Source organism: Chiloscyllium punctatum, chromosome 11 (genome assembly GCF_047496795.1).
Source record: "Chiloscyllium punctatum isolate Juve2018m chromosome 11, sChiPun1.3, whole genome shotgun sequence".
Lineage (NCBI taxonomy): Eukaryota > Metazoa > Chordata > Chondrichthyes > Orectolobiformes > Hemiscylliidae > Chiloscyllium > Chiloscyllium punctatum.
Window position 1 is genome coordinate 76,342,056 of NC_092749.1, and position 21,816 is coordinate 76,363,871.

General features: G+C 43.2%; 1 protein-coding gene across 1 annotated transcript in view; it reads left to right on the plus strand.

Annotated features, from left to right (window-relative positions):
- LOC140483114 (synaptojanin-2-like) overlaps window positions 1-21,816 on the plus strand; it is a 240,889-nt gene that overhangs the window by 162,237 nt on the left and 56,836 nt on the right. The window contains exons 15-17 of the mRNA XM_072581079.1: window positions 5,239-5,431; window positions 10,372-10,530; window positions 19,963-20,119. Of these exons, the coding sequence (XP_072437180.1) occupies window positions 5,239-5,431; window positions 10,372-10,530; window positions 19,963-20,119 (509 nt within the window). The remainder of the gene's footprint in view (window positions 1-5,238; window positions 5,432-10,371; window positions 10,531-19,962; window positions 20,120-21,816) is intronic.

Here is a 21,816-nt window from a genome sequence, read left to right on the forward strand (position 1 = left end):
AGAATACTGAGAATTTACATGTTTTTCAAGGCCAAAATTTAAACAAAACTATAATGTTATTATTAATTTTCTCCACTAGTATGGATATCAGTAATGCTGTTCCAGTGAAACTCATCTGCTTATATCATGTATTTTTGAAATTCTGCCTTTGAATCCCACAATGAATCATATCACAATGTCTTGGAAGCTTCTAAAAGTCTACCCAAAGTGTTTCACATAGGGGGCAACCAGTACAAAATCAGTTGTTTGCTGTTGGATTGTTCTATCAGTAAAATTGCTGACTGTTTTCCACTCATTATTTTCTCATAAACTTCAGGCTTTTCCTGGACATGCAGGTAATTCTTCCATAAGATGATGGTTATGTTCTTGTGCAACCCCATGTTATAAAAAAATTGCACTTAAGAAATAACGCTTAAAGTGTTGGTGATGCAGTCACGTTACAGCCACCATGCAGTTTAAAAGCTCACGCTTTAGAAACAGTGTCCCCAACTCATCAGGGAGAAGAAAGTGAGGACTGCAGATGCTGGAGATTAGAGTTGAAAAGTGTGGTGCTGGAAAAACACAGCAGGCCAGGCAGCATCCGAGAGCAAGAGAATCGACGTTTCGGGCATTATCCCTAGTGTGCCAAGCGGGCTGAGATAAAAGGTAGGGGTGAGGGAATTTGGGGGAGGGGCGCTGGGAATACGTGAGGGTGATAGGCTGGAGAGGGGGTGGGAGTGGAGAGGTCGGGAAGAAGATTGCAGGTCAAGAGGGCCGTGCTGAATCCGGGGCTTGGGACTGAGATAAGGTCTGGAGGTTGGACCTACCCTCCCGGATCAATGAGTTCGACACGCAGCTAGATATCGAGCATTTCTTCCGCTGCCTTTGCTTCTGCGCCTACTTCTTCAACCAGGACTCCCGCCCACCCTCTGATGACCCCTTCTCCCGCCTCCAACACACCCCATCCACCTGGACACCCCGTGCTGGCCTCTTACCTGCCCCCGATCTCTTCATATCCAACTGCCGCCGCAACATTGACCGCCTCAACCTGTCCACCCCCTCACCCACTCCAACCTCTCATCCTCACAACGCGCAGCCCTCCACTCCCTCCGCTCCAACCCCAACCTCACCATCAAACCGACAGACAAGGGAGGCACAGTGGTAGTTTGGCGCACCGATCTTTACACCGCTGAAGCTAGACACCAACTCGCGGACACCTCCTCCTACTGCCCCCTTGACCATGACCCCCCCTCCCACCACCAAACCATCATCTCCCAGACCATCCATAACCTCATCACCTCAGGGGATCTCCCATCTACTGCCTCCAACCTCATAGTCCCACAACTCCGCACCGCCCGTTTCTGCCTCCTGCCCAAACTACACAAACCTGACTGCCCCGGCCGACCCATTGTCTCAGCCTGCTTCTGCCCCACCAAACCCATCTCTGCATACCTCGACACTGTCCTGTCCCCCTTAGTCCAAGAACTTCCCACCTACGTTCAGGACACCACCATGCCCTCCACCTCCTCCATAATTTTTGCTTCCCCGGCCCCCAACGCCTTATCTTCATGATGGACATCCAGTCCCTATACACTTCCATCTGCCATCACGAAGGCCTCCAAGCCCTCCGCTTCTTCCTTTCCCGCCGATCCAACCAGTACCCTGCCACTCACACCCTCCTTCAACTGACTGAACTGGTCCTCACTCTTAACAACTTCTCCTTCCAATCCTCCCACTTCCTCCAAATCAAAGGAGTAGCCATGGGCCCCAGCTATGCCTGCCTCTTCGTCGAATATGTAGAACAGTCCATCTTCCGCAACCACACTGGCACCACCCCCCACCTTTTCCTCCACTACATCAATGATTGTATTGGCGCTACCTCGTGCTCCCACGAGGAGGTTGAACACTTCATCCACCTTCCACACCGCCCTCAAATTTACCTGGACCATCTCAGACTCCTCCCTCCCCTTCCTAGACCTCTCCATTTCTATCTCAGGCGACCGACTCAACACAGATATTTACTACAAACCCACCGACTCCCACAGCTACCTAGATTACACCTCCTCCCACCCTGCCCCCTGTAAAAACGCCATTCCATATTCCCAATTCCTTCTCCTCCGCCGCATCTGCTCCCAGGAGGACCGATTCCACTACCGTACAATCCAAATGGCCTCCTCCTTCAAAGACCGCAATTTCCCCCACAGACGTGATCGACGATGGTCTCCACCGCATCTCCTCCACTTCCAGCACCTCTGCCCTTGAACCCCGCCCCTCCAATCGCCACCAGGACAGAACCCCACTGGTCCTCACCTTCCACCCCACCAACCTCCATATACATCGTATCATCCTCCGTCATTTCCGCCACCTCCAAACAGACCCCATCACCAGGGATATATTTCTCTCCCTACCGCTATCAGCGTTCTGGAGAGACCACTCCCTCCGCGACTCCCTCGTCAGGTCCATACCCCCCACCAACCTAATCTCCGCTCCCGGCATCTTCCCCTACAACCACAAGAAGCGCAAAACCTGCGCCCACACCTCCCCCCTCACCTCCCTCCAAGGCCCCAATGGATCCTTCCATATCCGTCGCAAATTCACCTGCACCTCCACACACATCATTTACTGTATCCGCTGCACCCAATGTGGTCTCCTCTACATTGGGGAGACAGGCCGCCTACTTGCGGAACGTTTCAGGGAACACCTCTGGGACACCCGCACCAACCAACCAACCCAACACTTCAACTCCCCCTCCCACTCTGCCAAGGACATGCAGGTCCTTGGCTGCCTCCATCGCCAGACCCTGGCCACATGACGCCTGGAGGAGGAGCGCCTCATCTTCTGCCTAGGAACCTTCCAACCACACTAGATGAATGTAGATTTCTCCAGCTTCCTCATTTCCCCTCCCCCCACCTTTTCTCAGTCCCAACCCCTGGATTCAGCATCGCCCTCTTGACCTACAATTTTCTTCCCGACCTCTCCGCCTCCACCCCCTCTCCGGCCTATCCCCCTCACCTCACCTGCTTTCACCTATCGTATTCCCAGCGCCCCTCCCCCAAATTCCCTCCCCCCTACCTTTTGTCTCAGCCCGCTTGGCATACCTCATTCTGCCTCATTCCTGAAGAAGGGCTTATGTCTGAAACGTTGATTCTCCTGCTCCTCAGATGCTGCCTGGCCTGCTGTGTTTTTCCAGCACCACACTTTTCATCCCCAATTCATCAACCGTATTACAGCGAATTTGCATTATCTCAACATTCTAGCAGAATGACCTGTACTTTCCCATTTATTTCCTCCTTATCTGCATCTATATTCATTTCAGTTAACCTGCTTAGGCATGTTATGACAAATTGACGGGGCAGTTGGAACTTGAATCCTATCCTGTTGGCCTAGAGGTAGGGATGCTGCACTACAAGAACCCATGTCCATGACTGTGAATTTATTTAGCCCCATTCATTACATGCTGACAATCACTCTTTGCATTTGTCAGCTTTCTTCATTTAAGTTGGCATCCATGGATATAACTTTCAATCCTTTAATTGTGTGGTTATTTTGTATAATCAGTTGAATTTGAATTTTGTCTACAAATTACTATATTTTGTTCTCCATGCTCTTAGTGGGATAATTAAAATCATACTTCATTAAATTTTCTAAATGAGCTGTTTTCAAATCTAACCAATAGCTTAGTGAGTTTTGAGAAGATTTGTAGCTCAGGTTGAAGTTCTAGATGTAGGTTTGCTCGCTGAGCTGGAAGGTTCATTTCCAGACATTTCGTCACCATACTAGGTGACATCTTCAGTGGGCCTTCGGCAAAGCACTGCTGATAATTCCTGGTTTCTATTTATATGTTTGGGTTTTTTGGGTTGGTGATGTCATTTATTGTGATTATGTCATTTCCTGTAGTGAGGTCACTTCCGGTTCTTTTTCTCAGAGAGTGATAGATGGGGTCTAACTCTGTGTTTGTTGATGAAATTCTGGTTGGAGTGCTATGCTTCTAGGAATTCTTGTGCATGTCTTTGTTTGGCTTGTCTTAGGATGGATGTGTTGTCCCAGTCAAAATGGTGTTCTTCCTCATCCGTATGTAAGGATACTAGTGAGAGAGGGTCATGTCATTTTGTGTCTCACTAGTATCCTTACATACGGATGAGGAAGGACACCACTTTGACTGGGATAACACATCCATCCTAGGACAAGCCAAACAAAGACACGCACGAGAATTCCTAGAAGCATGGCACTCCAACCAGAACTATATCAACAAACACATCAAGTTATACCCCATCTACCACCCCCTGAGAAAAAGAACAGGAAGCGAGTTCACTACAGGAAATTACATCACCACAAGAAATAACATCATCAACCCAAAAAAACCCAAACATATAAATAGAAACCAGGAATTATCAGCAGTGCTTTGCCGGAGGCCCATTGAAGATGTCACCTAGTAGGGTGACGAAACGTCTGGAAACGAACCTTCCAGCTCAGCAAGTAAACCTACATCTTAACCAATAGCTATTGTCTCTTCAGCTATTTTTCACCTACTGACATCCTGGGAGGTATTGGTGGTAGTAACATTCAACTAGTAACCCAGAGGGCTAAGCTAATGCTCCGAGGACATCAGTTCAAATCTTGCCATGGCAGCTGATGGAATTTGAATTAAGGAAATAAATATGGAACATAAAACTAGTATCAGTAATGGTGGGCATGTCGACTGTCATCAGTTGTTGTTAAAACAAAAGTCCATTTGGTCCATTAATGCCTTGTGGTAATGAAATTTGCCATCATTACCCAGTGTTACCTACATGTAACTCCAGGCCAAAAGCAATGTGATTGACATTTAGCCACCTCTGAAAGATCGAGTAATCCACTTCAAGGGCATTTAGGAATAGGAAATGACTACTGACCTTGCCAGTAGTGCCCATGTTCCATGAAAGAATATTTTAAAACATCTTGGGCCCGTGATACTCTCTGACCACCATATCCATTGGTGACGTTAGGTAGAGGTCCCACCACTAGCTTGTGAATATTCTGGCTGAAAGATGAGGGCAGTCAATTCATACACTCAAGACTAAGATCAATAGATTCCTGGGCATCAGGAGAACTGAGATATGGAGATACTGTAGGAAAAGTGAGTTTTTGTTTTAAAGTTCTGTGATCTTAACAAGTTGCCAGGATTGCTCCAGTTTTTTTTTCTGATCTTAATAAGTAAAACAAATGAGGAAATGGGAAATAAAATGTAAATAGAAAATCTGTTTCATTTTTCTTTTGCAGAGAGGTTGCTGTGGATAGGGTGAAGACTGGGATGGGTGGAAAGACTGGAAACAAAGGAGCAGTAGCACTTCGTCTGCAGTTTTACAGCAGCACACTTTGCTTCATATGTGCCCATCTGACAGCTGGACAGTCACAAGTGAAAGAAAGAAATGAAGATTATAGAGAAATCATGCAGAAGCTCAGCTTCCCAATGGTATTTATTCTTTCTGCACAGTTACGTTTTAGTCAATTAGCATGCTGTTTACCTCTGGAACCAGATTTAAATGTAGTCCAGGAATTAAGATGATGGATTCTCCATTTTGATTTTGTTTAAATTTTTCCTCTGCTCTTGGTGAGTCATATAAAAATGAGTTTAGTTTGTTCCAGCATGTTCTTATTGTACATTGTATATTTTGCACAAAACTCTGAAATAGCCGTTCAGTGCCAATTATTGAAATCGGGATTGCTAGTACAGAAATTGATAATGTTCAAAGGATACATCAAAGCAGGGTAAGAAAACAACCAGAAGTTAGGAGAAAATTTTAATATGATGACCATAACTAGTTTAATTAAAATTTATTAGATTTAAGGCATGATGAAGAAGTATTGGTATGAAAAATAAATTGGCAGATCAAGCACTGGAACAGGAATGGAAAAAAGTTAGGGGAGAAAAATGCTATGTTTTTGAAAAGAAATAACAAGTGTATATGCAAGGTTACGAATTGGAAATGAAGATGATACGGGGAAATGATAACCTGTATTAATTTAATAACTATAACCTATAATGTGTCTTCACATTAAGAAGGTGAGAACAAGAAAGACTGTGGATGGATTTGATGATGTGCTATTTTAGAATGTATTATGGGCATTGTGCAACGAACATTTATTATCTATTTTTAATTGCTCTTCAGAAAGTAGTAAAGAACCAACTATTTCAAACACTGTAACCCGTGTAGGAAGATTCCTATACAGTGCTATAAGATAGGGAATTTATATGACTTTGACCCAGCAACAGTGAGAGAAAAGTGAGAAATTCCTTTCTGGGGAAAGGAATTTGTGACATGTAAAGAGCCTAGGAGGTGCTGTTGTTCTTATGGGCTTGCTGCCCTTCTAAGTGATAGATGCAATCAGTTGGGAGGTGCTGTTTAAAATGACAGAGTTGCTACAGTGGAGTAAAGGAACTGGGGTTTCTTTACAAGATTGGATTACTGAAGCTTATGCATTCTGCATGGAGCAAAGGAAATTGAGAGGAGATTTGACAGAAATGAGTAAGATTAGACCAAGTTTTTGGAAGGTAGGCACAAAAAGCTATTTATTAGCTAATGAAGAAAGTATTAGGAGACATAGATTTAGGATTTTAAGTAAAGAGATGTAAACAGAATATGAGGAAGAATTTTTTTATTCAGTGGGTGATAATGAAATCGGACTTATAGTATTAACAAAAGCAATGAATAATTTCAAAAGAATATTGGGTGGGTACTTGAAAGAAAGAAATTAAATGGCCTTGAGCAGAGAAGTGGACTGACTGGATTGCTTTGTGGTGAGCCAGTGTACACTCAATTGGTTGAAGGCCCGCCTTAGTGCCCTGAGTAATTTGATGACTCTAGGTGCAGTCTTTTTGAGTCTGTTCTGCCATTTGGTGAGATTTTGGCAGATCTGACCTGACACCACATACCTGCCTGTGTCCCATATCATTTGATATGTTTGACTAACAAAAATCTGTGCTTCTCAGTTTTAAGAATAATGGTTGATCCAGCAGTAACTGCTGCTTGCAGAAAAATGTTACAAATGTCTACCACCCTGTAGAGTCATAGAGATGTACATGTTTTGATTTGCTCTGACTAGAACCTTGTCTGATTGGCCTAAGTGTAGTGTTTTGGATATGACCATAGCCTTGTCCACACTAACTAGTGGAAAGAGGCGAATCTCTCAATTTGTATTATCTATTCCCTTAGTATTTTCAAAAGTTTTATCAAATCATCTTCTAAGCTCCTACATTCCAGGGAATACAAAACTAATTTGTGCAAAACAAAAATCAAATTATTATGCTAGAAATCTGAAGAAAATATTGCTGGAAATAATCATGGATTAGACAGCGTCTGAGCAAAAGAAAGCAGAGTTATCTTGTCATGGTTAAGGAATTTTTATCTCTTCTTGTAATTTAACCTTTCAAGTTCAGGTTGCATTCTGGTAAATCTACACTGCATTGTATCTGAGACTTGTCATATCCTACCAAAGATACAGTGCCTAGAACTTCTCACACTGTTCCACATGTAACCTGACCAGAGCTTTGCACAATAAAAGCATGACATTTGTTTGTATTCTAGTCCTTTGCATAAAATTGCCAGAATTCTATTAGTGCTTTTGATTAATTTCTGTTCTTGTTCATGACATTTTAATGATACATGTATCTGGTAAGTGTAGATACCAGAACGAAATGTGAATGCAGTAAGTGTCAACCTTGCACCACAAGAATGCCTGCAACCATCCTAAAGCATATGCTCACTTTATCAGCTTCAAGTGAAATGCATCAGCTCCTTTGGAATACAAGCTCCAGTGACTCCCTCAGGTGACAATAGATGACAGAGTAGGGAATTTTGCAAATGTTGCCTGCTCCAGCTTGGAACAAACATAAGATATATCAGTTTATTGCCATGGTCAGCATCAGAGGCTTTATTTTATATTCACTCGTGGGATATAGGTGTTGCTAGCTAAGTCAGCATTTGTTGTCTATCCCTGATTGCCCTTGAGAAGGTGATGGAAAACTGCCTTCTTGAACCGCTGTTACCCATGTGCAATATGTAGCCCCACAGTGTTGTTAGAGAATGCCAAGATTTGACACAGAAAAATTCAGGATGGTGAAGGACTTGGAGGGGAGTTTGCAGGTGGTGGTGTTCCCATTATATCTGCTGCCCTTGTCATTTTATATGGGAATGGTTATGAATTTGAAAGATGCTATCACAGAATCTTTGGTAAATTTCTGCAGAGCATCTTGTAGGTAGTACACTTGGCTGTTACTGAACATCATTAGTGAGGGTGTGGATATTTGTAGATGTGGTGCCAATCAAGTGGGCTATTTTATCCTAGCTGGGATCAAGCTTCCTGAGTGTGTTGGAGCTGTACCCATCCAGGCAAGTGGGGAGTATTCCAGCACACTCCTGACTTGTGCCTTGTCAGGCTTTGGGGAGGCAGGAACTGAGTTGTTTGGTGAAGTATTCCTAGCCTCTGGACCTGCTTGTGTAGCCATTGTTTACATATGGCAAGTCCATTTGAGTTTCTGGTCAGTGGTAACTTATAGGATCTTGATAGTGGGGGTTCAGGGATGGTAATGCCATTGAGTGTTAAGGGATGATGGGTGGATTGTGTCTTTTGGAGATTGTCATTGCCTGGCATTTTGTGTGATATAATTACTGCTTGTCAGTATTTTTCAGCCCAAGCCTGGATGTTGTCCAGTTCTTTTTGCATTTGAATAAAGACTTCCTCAGTATCAGAGGGTCATAAATAGTACTGAACATTGTGCAATAATCAGCAAACATCCCCCTACTTCTGACCTTGATGGAGGGGAGGCCATTTGTGAAGCACTGGAAAATGACTGGGCATGGGACACTACCCTGAGGAACTCCTGCAAACATTCCTGGAGTTAAGGTGACTGACTTCCAATATCATCCTATCAGCAGAAAGCTTTTCCCCTGTTTCCCAGTGATTTGGGTTTTGCTGTGGTCCTTGATGCTGCGTTCAGTCAAATGAAGCCTTGACACCAAGGGCTATTATTTTCACCTCACCTCTAGAATTCAGCTCTTTTGTCTGTGTTTGGACCAAAGCCGTAATGAGATCAGAAACTGAATGGCCCTGGTAGAACCCAGTCTAGTCATTTGTGAACCATTGCTGAGCTAATGCTACTGGATAGCAGTGTTGATGATACCTATAACCACCATTTGTGGAGCCTCCTCCTTCAGCAAGTTGTTTAATAGTACACCACAATTCATGACTGAATGTGGCAGGACTGCAGAGCTTAAATCTGTCCCGAGGGATTGTTTAATTCAGTTACTTTTGCTGTTTGGTATGCAAGTAGTTTTGTAGCTTCACAAGGTTGACATCTTGTTTTTAATGTATGTCTGGTGTTGCTACTGATATGCCCTCCTGCACTCTTCATTGGACCAGGGTTGATTCCCTTGTTTGATGGTGACAGTAATGGTAGAATGGGGGATATGCAGGGTAATGCGATTGTATTGGACTGTGATTCTGCTACTGCTGATAACCACAGCACCTCATGGAAGCCTAATCTTGATTTGCTAGATCTGTTTAAAGTCTGCCCCATTTAGTATAATAATAATGTCTCACAACATGATAGAGAGTGTTCTTCATGTGAAGGTGGGTTTTCATCTCCATGAGGAATGCACAGTATCTTACTGATAGATGGACAGATGCATCTCTGACAGATTGGTTAAGATGAGGTTAAGTAAGTTTTTTCCCTATGGTTTGTTCCATCACTAGCTGCCCTAGTCCCAGTCTAGCATCTATGTCATTTAGGATCTGCCCTGCTTGATCTATATAGTGCTGCTAAGCCGCTGTTGGTGAAGACCATTGAAATCCGCTACCCAGAGTACATTCTGCACCCTTGCCACCCTCGGTGCTTTCTCCAAGTGTTGTTCAACGTGGAGGACTTCTGATTCCTCAGTCAAGGGGGGATGGTAGGTAGTAATCAATGGGAGGTTTCCTTGCCCACATTTGACCTGATACATTGACTCCAGACTCCATGACTCAATGTTAGGCTTTGAGGCTTTCAGGAAGGAGTCTGCAAATGTTGCTGGTTTGCCTGGTCTTGAATCTAGGCGAAGGTGGGTACTGCAGATCCTGGAGATTAGAGTCAAGATTAGCGTGGTGCTGGAGAAGCACAGCAGGTCAGGCAGCATCCGAGGAGCAGGAAATGTCGATTTTTCTGCTCCTCAGATACTGCCTGACCTGCTGTGCTTTTCCAGCACTACTCTGGTCTTGAATCTATCGTTTCACTGAAAACATGAAAAGGTATGTTACTTCTTTAACATTCTATTCCCTTCACTTGAGTGACATCCTATTAGATTAGTAATTGCTTAGAAAATTTCTATCCTATTTCAATTTGATTACATAATATTTGCTGTTCATTTATTATGACAGGGAAGAAATGTTTTCTCCCATGACTATGTATTCTGGTGTGGAGATTCAAACTTCCGCCTTGATCTTCCACATGAAGAAGTCCTTCACCAAGTTAAAGGACAGGACTGGAAAACTCTTCAGGCCTATGACCAATTGCAACATCAGAAGACTGAGAATAAAGTGAGTAAAAAAAAACAAAGAGAAGTAAGAAAAAGTAATTTATTTTCCCAGGGCAGTATTTTTATCCTTTGTAACAGTCATTGCTCATAGATAAAAACAGAAATTGCTGAAAAAGCTCAGCAATTTTGTGGAAAGAAATCAGAGTTAACATTTTGGGTTGAGTGACCCTTCCTCAGCAACTTCTCGATGACATAGTGGTTAGTATCCCCCCCCGCCACCGTCACACGGGAGATCAGGGTTTAGTTCTCTGATAAGGTGTGCGGCTATATCTGAGCTTGGCTATGCATCTGTAAGGTCACGTTCATTTGTGGCACAATAGCTCCGAGGTTAGCACTGCTGCTTCACAGTGCCAAGGACCCTGGTTCGATTCCAGCCTTGTGTGATTGTCGGTCAGGGAGTTTGCACATTCGCCTTGTGTCTGTGTGTGGGTTTCCTCCAGCTGCTCCATAGTCCAAAGATATGCACGTTAGGTGGATTGGCCATGCTAAATGCCCAGTAATATCCAGGGATGAGCAGCTTAAGTGGGTTGGCCTTGTTAAATGCAAGGTTACAGGAATGGGTTGGGGGCGTGGGTCTGGGTGGGATCGTCTTTGGAGGATCGGTGCAGACCCGATGGACCGAACTTCCTTTCCACACTGTAGGGATTCTGTGATTTTGGGGGCAGCCTGGTGGGCTCAGTGGTTAGCACTGCTGCCTCACAGTGCCAAAGACCTGGGTTCAATTCTAGCCTCAGCAACTGTCTCTATGGAGTTTGCACATTCACCCCGTGTCTGTGTGGGTTTCCTCCTGGTGTTCTGGTTTCCTCCCACAGTGCAAAGATGTGCAAGTTAGGTGGGTTGGCTGAGCTAAGTTACCCATAGTGTCCAGGGATGTGCAGGCTTGGTGGATTAGCGATTGGCTGAACGACCTCTATCTGCATTGCAGGGATTCTATGATTCTAGGAAACGGCAGGATGCGTTATTCCTCATTGATTTATAATGATAACCTAGTAAAATGTATTTGTAACTTAATACAAAAATGTCTGTGCCCCAATGTTTGATTTTATGTTATGAGGAGGAGTACGTTATCAAGGGTTATTTGCAATGTATCTGTGCTGTTGGTTTTAGCGAGTGAATACAAGTCTAATATTTCTACAAGTATGTATTTGTTGCTTACTGCCACTGTTATGAACAATTTTTGCACATTAATGCAAAAGCCAGTTTCAGAAGGGGAAGTAGACGGGAGAATGTTCAAGGCCCATACATTAACTTGAGGATAGGTTCACTAACTTTATTTTGAATGATTGAGAGGATTTTTTTTCTGGGAATGCATTTCCAAGCTTTTCAGTGATGCACATGATGTGATGTCAGATTGATAATTTATGGGTGTAATACAAAAATGAAATATGGGGATTCCAGGAGATATTAACATGAACTCACATAAGGCAAGGCCATCGTACAGATTCGAGCTCCCTGTATTTGTGGCTTGGTGCAGCCAGGAGTGTTGGAGGAAGGAACCTGCTAAAGTCAAGTGATACAAAGGTGTCTGAAAGAATGAGGAGCAAGAACATTATACCCAACAAAAGCAGAAGTTGCTGGAAAAGCTCAGCAGGTCTGGCAGCATTTGTAAGGAGAAATCAGAGTTAACGTTTCAGGTCCAGGGACCCCTCCTCAGAACCCTTTCTCGGGTCACCGGATCTGAAACGTTAACTCTGGTTTCTCTTCACAGATGCTGCCAGACCTGCTGAGCTTTTCCAGCAACTTCTGTTTTTGTTTCTGATTTACAGCATCTGCAGTTCTTTCGGAACATTATACCCAAGTCTGGGTTCAACACAGAAGCAGCTTAATGATGTAACCAGTTTCTATGCTCTGCCCACTATTTATCCCGTGTCAGCATGCTCTTTTACTTGCTTCATTATGAGCCCCATAAAGCAAGTGTGCAATGGGTGTAGGCATGGCCATAGGATTGGTTTGTTCAATGCTTTGGGGAAGTGCTAGTGATATGGAAGCTAACTAAAGGATTCATTACATATGAACAAGGAACAAGAGTTGGCCGTTCAAGACTGCTCTGCCATTCAATAAGATCATAACTGATTTGATTTTAACCTCAATTCTACGTTCCTGCACATTCCTGAAAATCATTTATTCCTTTCGTGATCATGAATCTATCTATCTCAGTCTGAAAAGTACTGTATTTAAAAATTCTGCATTCACTTCCTTTTGAGGAAGGGAGTTCCAAATACAAAGGAACCTCGATTATCTGAATGAGATGAGTGGGTGCTATTTTGTTCGGATAATTGATTATTCGGTTAATCGATTCAATGCATTTCCTCTGGGGCTCTGAGTTTCCTGTAAAGTCTGCTTTCTGTTCAGGCGATAAGGTAGCATCACAGCGCATGCAAGCCACCACCCCCCCCTCCCCCCCTGCCATCCGCCCCCAAACTCATTTAAAACTGCCCCCCCGCCCGCACCCCCAGCCCCATCCAATACCGCACCCACCTGTCCCCCAACACCACCCCCCCCACCTGCCTCCCAACCCTGTCCAAAACTGCTCCACCGTCCTGTCCCAACCCCATCCAATACCGGTCCTCCTCCTGGCCCCCCAACCCCATCCAACACCGCCACCCCATCTAAAACTGCACTCCCAACCCCATCCAATACTGCCCACACCTGTCCCCCAACACCACCCCCCCACCTGCCTCTCAACCCCGTCCAACATTGATACACCCTCCTTCCCCAACCCCATCCAATACCGCCCCCTGCCTGCCCCAACCCCATCTAACCCTGGTCCACCTCCTACCCCCCAACCCCATCCAACACCGCCAGCCCCACCTGCCCCCAACCCCATCCAACACTGCCCCCGAACCCTGTCCAACACCGCTTCCCCCTGCCCCCCAAACCCCATCCAACACCGCCCACTGCCTGCCCCCAACACCCCTCTGCCCAGGGCAGCTGAACTGGACACCAAGGCTGCTGCTGCTGCTGCCTTCTGTGGAGTGGGTCTCCAAATAGCGCGCGCGCACGCACACACACAACCTTTCACTGCAGCACTTTGACCGATTCCACCTTTGCCCTGTTCAGGGCAATGTTAGATTATCTGGGGAAGGGGAGTTTAGGGTACACCCCTGTGTAGAATTCCAGGGAAAATGTGGGGAGAGAGAGGGATGGGGTGGGAGGTCAGTCATTTAGAGATGGTTCCTGCGCTCCCATCAGTCCAGGACTGTTCTTCGCAGGACTTTTAATCACTGTAAACAAAAGACGCGACCAGTGTTGGACACACTTCTTTGATGTAATGTTTCTGTCAGGACCTCAAGATCTCCTTCTGATAATCCGATTTTCGGATAATTGGTATTTGGATAATCGAGGTTCCTTTGTACACTTATCTCTGAGAAAAAGAATGTTCCCTCATCTCTGTCTTAAATGGACAACCACCAGTTCAAGATTGTCCCACAGGTGTAAATACCTTTTTGACTTCCACCTGGTAGAGTCCCCTCTGTTTATATGTTTCAATTAAGTCACCTCTGACTCTTCTAAACTCCAGAGGAAAAAAGCCTGATCTGTCTAGCCTTGTCTCAAAAGACAATCTACTTAGTCCAGTTATTAGTCTAATAAACCTTCTATGAACTGCTTCAAATGTATTAACATTTTTCTGTAAATAGGGTGAAATCAGTATTGTACTGGTACTCGAAATACAATCTCACCAATGTCTCGTACAACTGAAGCATAATCTCCTTACTCTTGCATTCAATTCTCCCATAATAAAACATAATATTCTATTAGCTCTTCTGATTACTATCTGTATCTACATGCTATCCTTCTACAATTCTCATACTAGGACACCCAGTTCTCTCTGCATCTTAGAGCTCTTCAGCTTTTTAACCACTTGGATGAAATGTTTCATTTTTTTCTTTCTGCCAAAATGGATTTTATACTCCATTTACAAGATCTTAACCACTTAAGGAGATTATCAAAAGATATAAATAAGTTATGTTCTCTTTACACCTCACTTTCCTGCCAAATTTCATGTCATCAGCAAATTTACTGCCATGCCCTATCTTCCCATTGCTCTATAGTTCTGTTTCATGTCCTTAGGACCCAAAACACTGGAGTGGAAGAAAGTCAACCTTAATCCCAAGTGATTGACACTGAGCAATCTTCTTAGTAGGCAATCTCCTTCTCCACTTTAATGTTCTCACTGTCAGAAGATATCTGATGAACATCTTTGTAAATGTGTGCAGCACCAATCATTTTGGCTGTGCAGTACCATGCAGGAGCTGCTAAGATTCTTTAGGAGCTTGCTGATGAGTATGGAAAAACCCTAGAGACCTCACTGGGAGTCTGAAGTGCAGTCCTGATACATGAATTTGCTCAGTTAACCCACCTGGATGGTCCTATGGCTTTCATCAGAATGTTTATGCAATTCACTTGTGTGTCGTCTTGTCTGGTTCAATCCAAGTGTTCCCCAACCGGAAACCTTGGGTGAAGCATGGGGAAATCCACTGCCTACTGAAGACCAGGCACATAACATTCAAGTCAGATAACCCAGACCTATACATGAAATCCAGGTATGACCCTCCAGGCCATTAGAAATGTCATGAGAAATACCAGACCAAGCTAGAGGCCCAAACTAACCATATGGACACCGTATGGCAAGGCCTACACAGCATAACGGGATACAAAATGAAGCAGAACAAAATAGCAGACAAAATTACATCCCCTCCCTGATGCACTCAATGCTTTCTCTGCTCGGTTTGAGCAGATTGCCAGTGGCATGGTGTCACCTGTCCCGACAGGCCAGGACACACTTGTTCCCCCATCACCGCTGCAGACGTCAGATCAGTCTTCCTGAGAGTAAACCCAAGGAAAGCGACTGGCCCAGACAGAGTCCCCGGCTATATATTTATCTCCTGTGTGGACCAGCAGGTGGAGGTATTTGCTGACATTTTCACCCTCTCCTTGCTGCAATGTGTAGTCCCCATCTGCTTCAAGAACACTGTCAACATTCCAGTATAAAGAAATCACATGCAGCATGCCTCAACAACTACTGCCCAGTGGCTCTGACATCCATAATCATGAAGTGCTTAGAGAGGCTGGTCATAGTCCTCACCAACTCTATTCTCCCAACCTGCCTCGATCCCCTGTAATTTCCTAGTGGCAAACAAGACATCATTTCTTCAGCCCTACACTCATCACTGGAACATCTGGATAGCAAGGACACCGTGGGACTCATACCGATCGACTACAGCTCCACCTTCAACATCATAATCCCTACCAGACTAATCTCAAAACTCCAAGACCTAGGTCTTGGCTCCGCTGTCATCAACTGGATCCTCAGCTTCCTGACTGCAGACTGCAATTAGCGAAGATAGACAACAGCATTTCCTCCATGATAATCCTCAACACTGGCACTGGCAAGAATGTTTTCTCAGCCCCTTCCTGTACTCGCTGTACACCCATGACTGTGTAGACAAATTCCACATGAACACCATCTGCAGGTTTGCTGACGACACCACCTTGGTGGCTGGATATCAAACAACAAAGAGTCAGAATTCAGGAAGACGTAGAGGTCTTGGTGCAATGACAACAATCTCTGTCGATGTTGGCAAAACAAAATAACTGATCATTGACTTCGAGAAGGAAGGAGAGGACACGCACCTATCTATGTCAACAGAGCTGAGGTGGAGAGGTGGCAAATGCACCATAGAAAGCATACGACTCGCATGCATAACAGCCTGGTACAGAAACTGCTGTGCCCAGAACCGTAAGAAACTGCAGAAAATTGTGTGCACAGCCCAGACCATCACAGAAGCCAACCTTCCACCATGGATTCCATTTGCTCTTATTGCTGCAAAAAGGCTGTCAACATCAAAGACCCCTCCCACCCCCGTAAAGCTCTTGTACAACCTCTTCTGTTGGGCAGAAGATACTGAAGCTTGAATACAGAAGAACCTTGATTATCCAAAGGACACAGGCGGGGAGTATTTCGTTTGTTTAATCGAATTCCAGATAATCGAATGCCGAATATCGGTTTATCTGGCAAGATCGCAAGGTCCCGATGCTCAGCTAAACTATGTTATCCGGCATTCGATTATCCAAATAATCAAGGTTCCTCTGTACATACAGTAACTGCTGTTATTAGACTGCTGAATGGACCTTTCAACTTTGAATAACGTTGATCTTGCTTTGTGCACCTCCAGTGCAGCTGGAACCTTGTATACCTCGCTCTGTCTAAGCACCCTGTGATCTGTATGTCCTTGTTTGCTATGATCTGCCTGCACTGCTTGCAAAACAAAACTTTGCACTGTACGTAGGTAAGTGTGACTACAATACATCAAACTTAAGTTGTTTATAAGTTAATGTCTAACTCCTTATTTCTGCCACCTGATCCAAATTGCTTTGTAATGCTGGAGTGCTGGATTGTTTTTTAATTTACTCGTGAGACATGGGTGTAGCTGGCTGGACCAGCATTTATTGTCCATCCCTATTTATATAGTGGTGGTGAACTGCTGCTTTGAACTGCTGAAGTCCATGTGCTGCAGGTACACCCACAAAATGCCAGGATTTTGACCCAGGGACACTGAGGGAACAGTGGTATATTTCTAAGTGAGGATGGTGAATAGATTGGAGGGGAACTTGCAAATATATATTCCCACATATCTGCTGTTCTTGTCCTTCTAGATGGGAGTGGTCATGAGTTCTGAATATACTGTCTCAGGATTTTTGGCAAATTTCTACAGTGCATCTTGTAGATATTACACATTGCTGCTACAGAGTGTTGGTGGTGAAGGGAGTGCAAGTTTGTGGTTATGGTGCCAATCAAGCAGACTGTTTTGTCCTGTTTGCTATCAAGCTTCTTGAGTGCTGTTGGATCTGCAAGTAGAGAGTATTCCTGCACACTCCTGATTTGCAGATGGTGGACAGGCTTTGGGAAGTCAGGATATGAGTTACTTGATGCTGCATTCCTAACCTTCCTGGCAAGTCAATTTGAGTTTCCGATTAATGGTAATCTGAGGATGTTGATAGCGGGAATGTCAAGGGGCAGTGGCTATCTTGTCTCTTATTGGAGACATTAAACATGATGAAGACGTCGGAACTGCTCCCAGGGAGTCTACTGCGATTTTGCATGAATTATCACAACTGTAATGGGAGGAATATTTAAGTCCCAATAAAGTACTCTTTAAAGAGAGTACTGCTGTCATTAGTGCTACTATCCAGTATAAAAGGAATGTCACTAGGCTTCTTTAATTAACTTAAGACATGTTTATTATTAACCAAACCTGTTCTCACTAAATTGGAGATAACTACTCATTAACATCTAAGGTATGAACCTCAGTTAAAACTGTAATGTCCTTCATCCCACAGACATGCACTTTCTCATATGAAAATGATATGTCTTTACAAAGATAGTATTAAAAAGGCAAAAGGGTTAAAAAAAATCCTATGGTCCAAAGTCTAGAAATAAACAATAAAATGTGATAACTCCTCAAGTCTGCTGAAATTTTCTGTTGACAAAGCTGAATCACTGACAGTTAGTTGTACCTTGATGATAACTATTCAGTCTGAGTCCAAGCAACTTGGGTTTGAGTTGTTGCAAATGATCAGCTCATAGTACTTAAAAAATATTAGCTTTTGAAAACTCTATTAGGTTCCCAGTAGCGATTTCCGAGGAACCAGACTTCAGGAGAGAGGTTATGATTTCAGGGGTGCCTTCTCGACTTACTGATTCTGGGTTTGAAAAACAGAATTCTAAAACCAGAGAAAGTTGATAGGCCACAATTAGCATAGACCCTAACCCCCTCAAAACCAGTTTTCTTGTACTCCAGTAGCTATATAATAAGCCTAACTTGTTATTTCCTTGCTTTGCTCAGCTACTTCTGCGAAATCACTTGATTTCCAGAAAATTCCAGGTGCCTTACAATATATATTAAACGTTTGACATTAGAATTGGGAGGTGGGTGTCCACCCAAGAACTGTTGAACCCATTTCCAAGAAATCACATGCTCTTGTTCAGTTCAGAAATTGTTCAAGTAATTCACGCTTAATTCGATGTTGTCCTTAAATTATATTCCCAATACAAACTCCTCTTGTCGTTGCATACCAGCTGTCCATTGTTAGAATGTTAATGAGACCCCCATTAATTTGGTAGTTGTTGGATTGTCACAAGCATGCAATTGATAATGCCCTGTACTTGTGGGAAGCCAGTCAGGATGCAATATGACTACCAATTGCTATTGTAGAGGGAGTTAATAAAGACTCACTTCCTGCCAAGCAACCCACCTGTAACACACCTCCTATGTCTACACGCAACAACTTCGAGACCCTCGAAATAGCAACTTAGGTGAAGATTTTACTGGGTTCTGTGCTGTGGCTGATAGCCAGGAGAGTGTCAGGACATAGATGGATAACAACAAGTGAGGAGTTGGCATATCCAACACTTTGCCACCACTATTGCATTTTAAGAGTGTTGGGAAAGTTGGCGCTTCTGCCCATTAGCCAATTGAAAGCCTTAAATTGCTAATCTAGTGTCATTTAAGAATCTTCCAGTGCTGCTGGTTGGCATTTTGTGATATGGGGAGACAGCCTGGTAAATTACTAGTTTGAGAGATGACTTATCCTGTGATGCGAACTCTACCCACCTGCCTTGGATACTAATCTTTTTATACCTCAGGCTAATAAAAGTCTAACTGTCTTAAATTTAACATTATTAATTCTGCTTACATCTACTGTCTTTTGTGGGAGAACATTCCACACCTCCAATACTCTGTGCTTGGGCTTGTTCTGAGGCTTGTTCTCACCTTGTCCTGTCTCTCCATCAGTAAAGGTTTCTAATAACCTTTCAAAATCCTAAAATGTCAACCAAGTCATCCAAGCCTCTGGGCTGTTACAAATATAAGCCTGAGTTATGAAATCTCTCCTCATATTCTAATCTTTGAACTCTGATGTTATCTTAGCGAATTTATGCTGCTCTCCTACAGAGTCAATGTATACTTTCTAAGGTGCTGTGCTCAGATTCATAGCCAGTTCTCTGAAAGTGGTTTATCTAGGGCTTTGTTTAATTAAGATAAGTCTTTTGCCTTTGGTAACCCAACCCTTTTATTATAAAGGCTAAAGTTCAATTAGCTTTTTTGATTATTTGTTCTTCCACCGTTTTTAGCTTCTTAGCATTTCAAAGTTATTTAATATCCACTGCAACATCTGTCTTGAAATGTATCAGTGGCTTCCAGATTATTTCTTCATTCCAAAGATGTTTAAGTATAAATGTTCAATATGAACTTTACATTCTGTGGGGAAAGTGTGCAATGCGATTGAACCAGCTGAACAGTTATCAGCTTTTCTGATACAATCCATTAGTTATGCTTAGAGAACTTCCTTAAATCATTCAAGAAGAATTATTTTTAAAAACTTTATTGTTTACAATGCTAATTTTTTTTTATAATTTGCATTTTTTATTTAGATTTTCAAAGATTTCTTTGAAGGTACCATCAATTTTGCTCCAACATACAAATATGATGTGGGCACAGATGTTTATGACACCAGTGACAAATGCAGAACTCCTGCTTGGACAGATCGAGTGCTGCTGTGGAGAAAAAATTGGTCCTGTGATACATTTGGTATGATAAAATTGAAATATTAATCTAATATTTAAATAGATTAAATATTATCTAAATATTAATATTAAACTAAAATTGTTTAATATCTAAAGAAGTAACTGTTGTAATAGTCATATCTTTTAATGTTGTCATGATTTTTAAGCGACAAGGTAGTTGCCTTCAGACGATAGAGCCAATTTACCTATGCAGGGAATCCTCACTGTTCATAGGAGGTACATTTTGGAAAATCAGATTTAGACACCAGATGAATAATGTAATTAAGAGGGTGGGCTATGTCAAGGCGAATTCTTTAAGTTGCCTTTGTTTGGATAATCATGGACTCTTATTCTGTTAATTATTCATCTTCATGTACTGTACACAAAACATACAGGCTTTTAAACAGTTTTAAACATGTTTACCTTAATTCTTACCTTGCAAAAGTGACTGTTTGGCTTGCTGGGAGCAAGTGTTGTTTCTGCATTTATGTCTTTTTACCTGTCGTCTTCATTTAGAGGCCTGACAGTCCTGGTTTTTCCCATGACTGGTTTGACTTGAGAAGGTTTAAGAGTTGTTACTCTTTTAAAGAAAATGTCTAGAATTGACTGTTTTGCTTCACACAACTTGCCATCGTAAATCTATTGATAACATGACAAGTTGTCATTAACAAACCGTGGTACCTTGGCTGATTGATCTGCCAGATGATCATGACATCCAAGAATATTCAGGGCCTCATCATTGTGCCTGAAAGCATCTTGCAGACCCTTTGTGATCAGGTCTTTTTCATGTTCTAGTGGTTCATTATCACCTGCATCATCTGTCTCTTCACACAATGCTTGTGAATCCATCTCTACAGGTCCGCATTACTGAGTGGCTTGGAATGGGACTTGAGTAAGTGTGCAACATCATTCTTTCCGCCCTCAAGGCCCACCTAATATCCCAGATTTACTAACTCACTATGAATAGTGGTCAGTTTGTAGCCAACCTAGTAGTTCACTGCTGCTGGGAATGACTTCTTCCATTCACTGTTCATGCAGAACTTTGTCCTATACAGCACCAGTGATGTTCACAGCATCCATGATGTTAAATTGCTTCCGGATGGCTTGGACAGATGGCATCCCTTCATCAGTTTTATTGTTGAGTCCAGAAAGTCTTACAGAGATGGTAGACTTTAAATGTCACTCTGATTCCCTCGTCCATTGGCTGTATGATGGATGCGATTTACAAAAGTAGGAACATGATTTTGGCATTTGGACAAAGAACCTCATAGTCCAAATTGTGAGCACTGGCATTGTCCAAAATGAGAAGAATCTTAAATGTCAAAATTTCCTTGGCAAAATAGTACTTCATCTTAGTACAAAGTAGTCCATGGACCAGTCATGTAATAGCTGCCTAATTATCCATGCCTTACGGTGCAATTTGCAGGTGATGGGCAGACATGATTTTTTTAATTGTACGTGGGTTTTCACCATGACAAGTGATCATAGGTTTCAGCTTCTTGTCACCTTTTGCAGTGCTGTCTGGCAACAGAGTGAGACATCTGTTCAGAGCCTTAAAACCAGAAGCACTTTTCTCATTAATAGCACTATAGGTCTTTGATAGCATTCATATCCAATATAGACTCATCTCATCTGCATGGGAAATTTGACGAATATCCTAGGACGGCATGGTGACTCAGTGGTTAGCACTGCTGCCTCACAACACCAGGGTCCCAGGTTCGA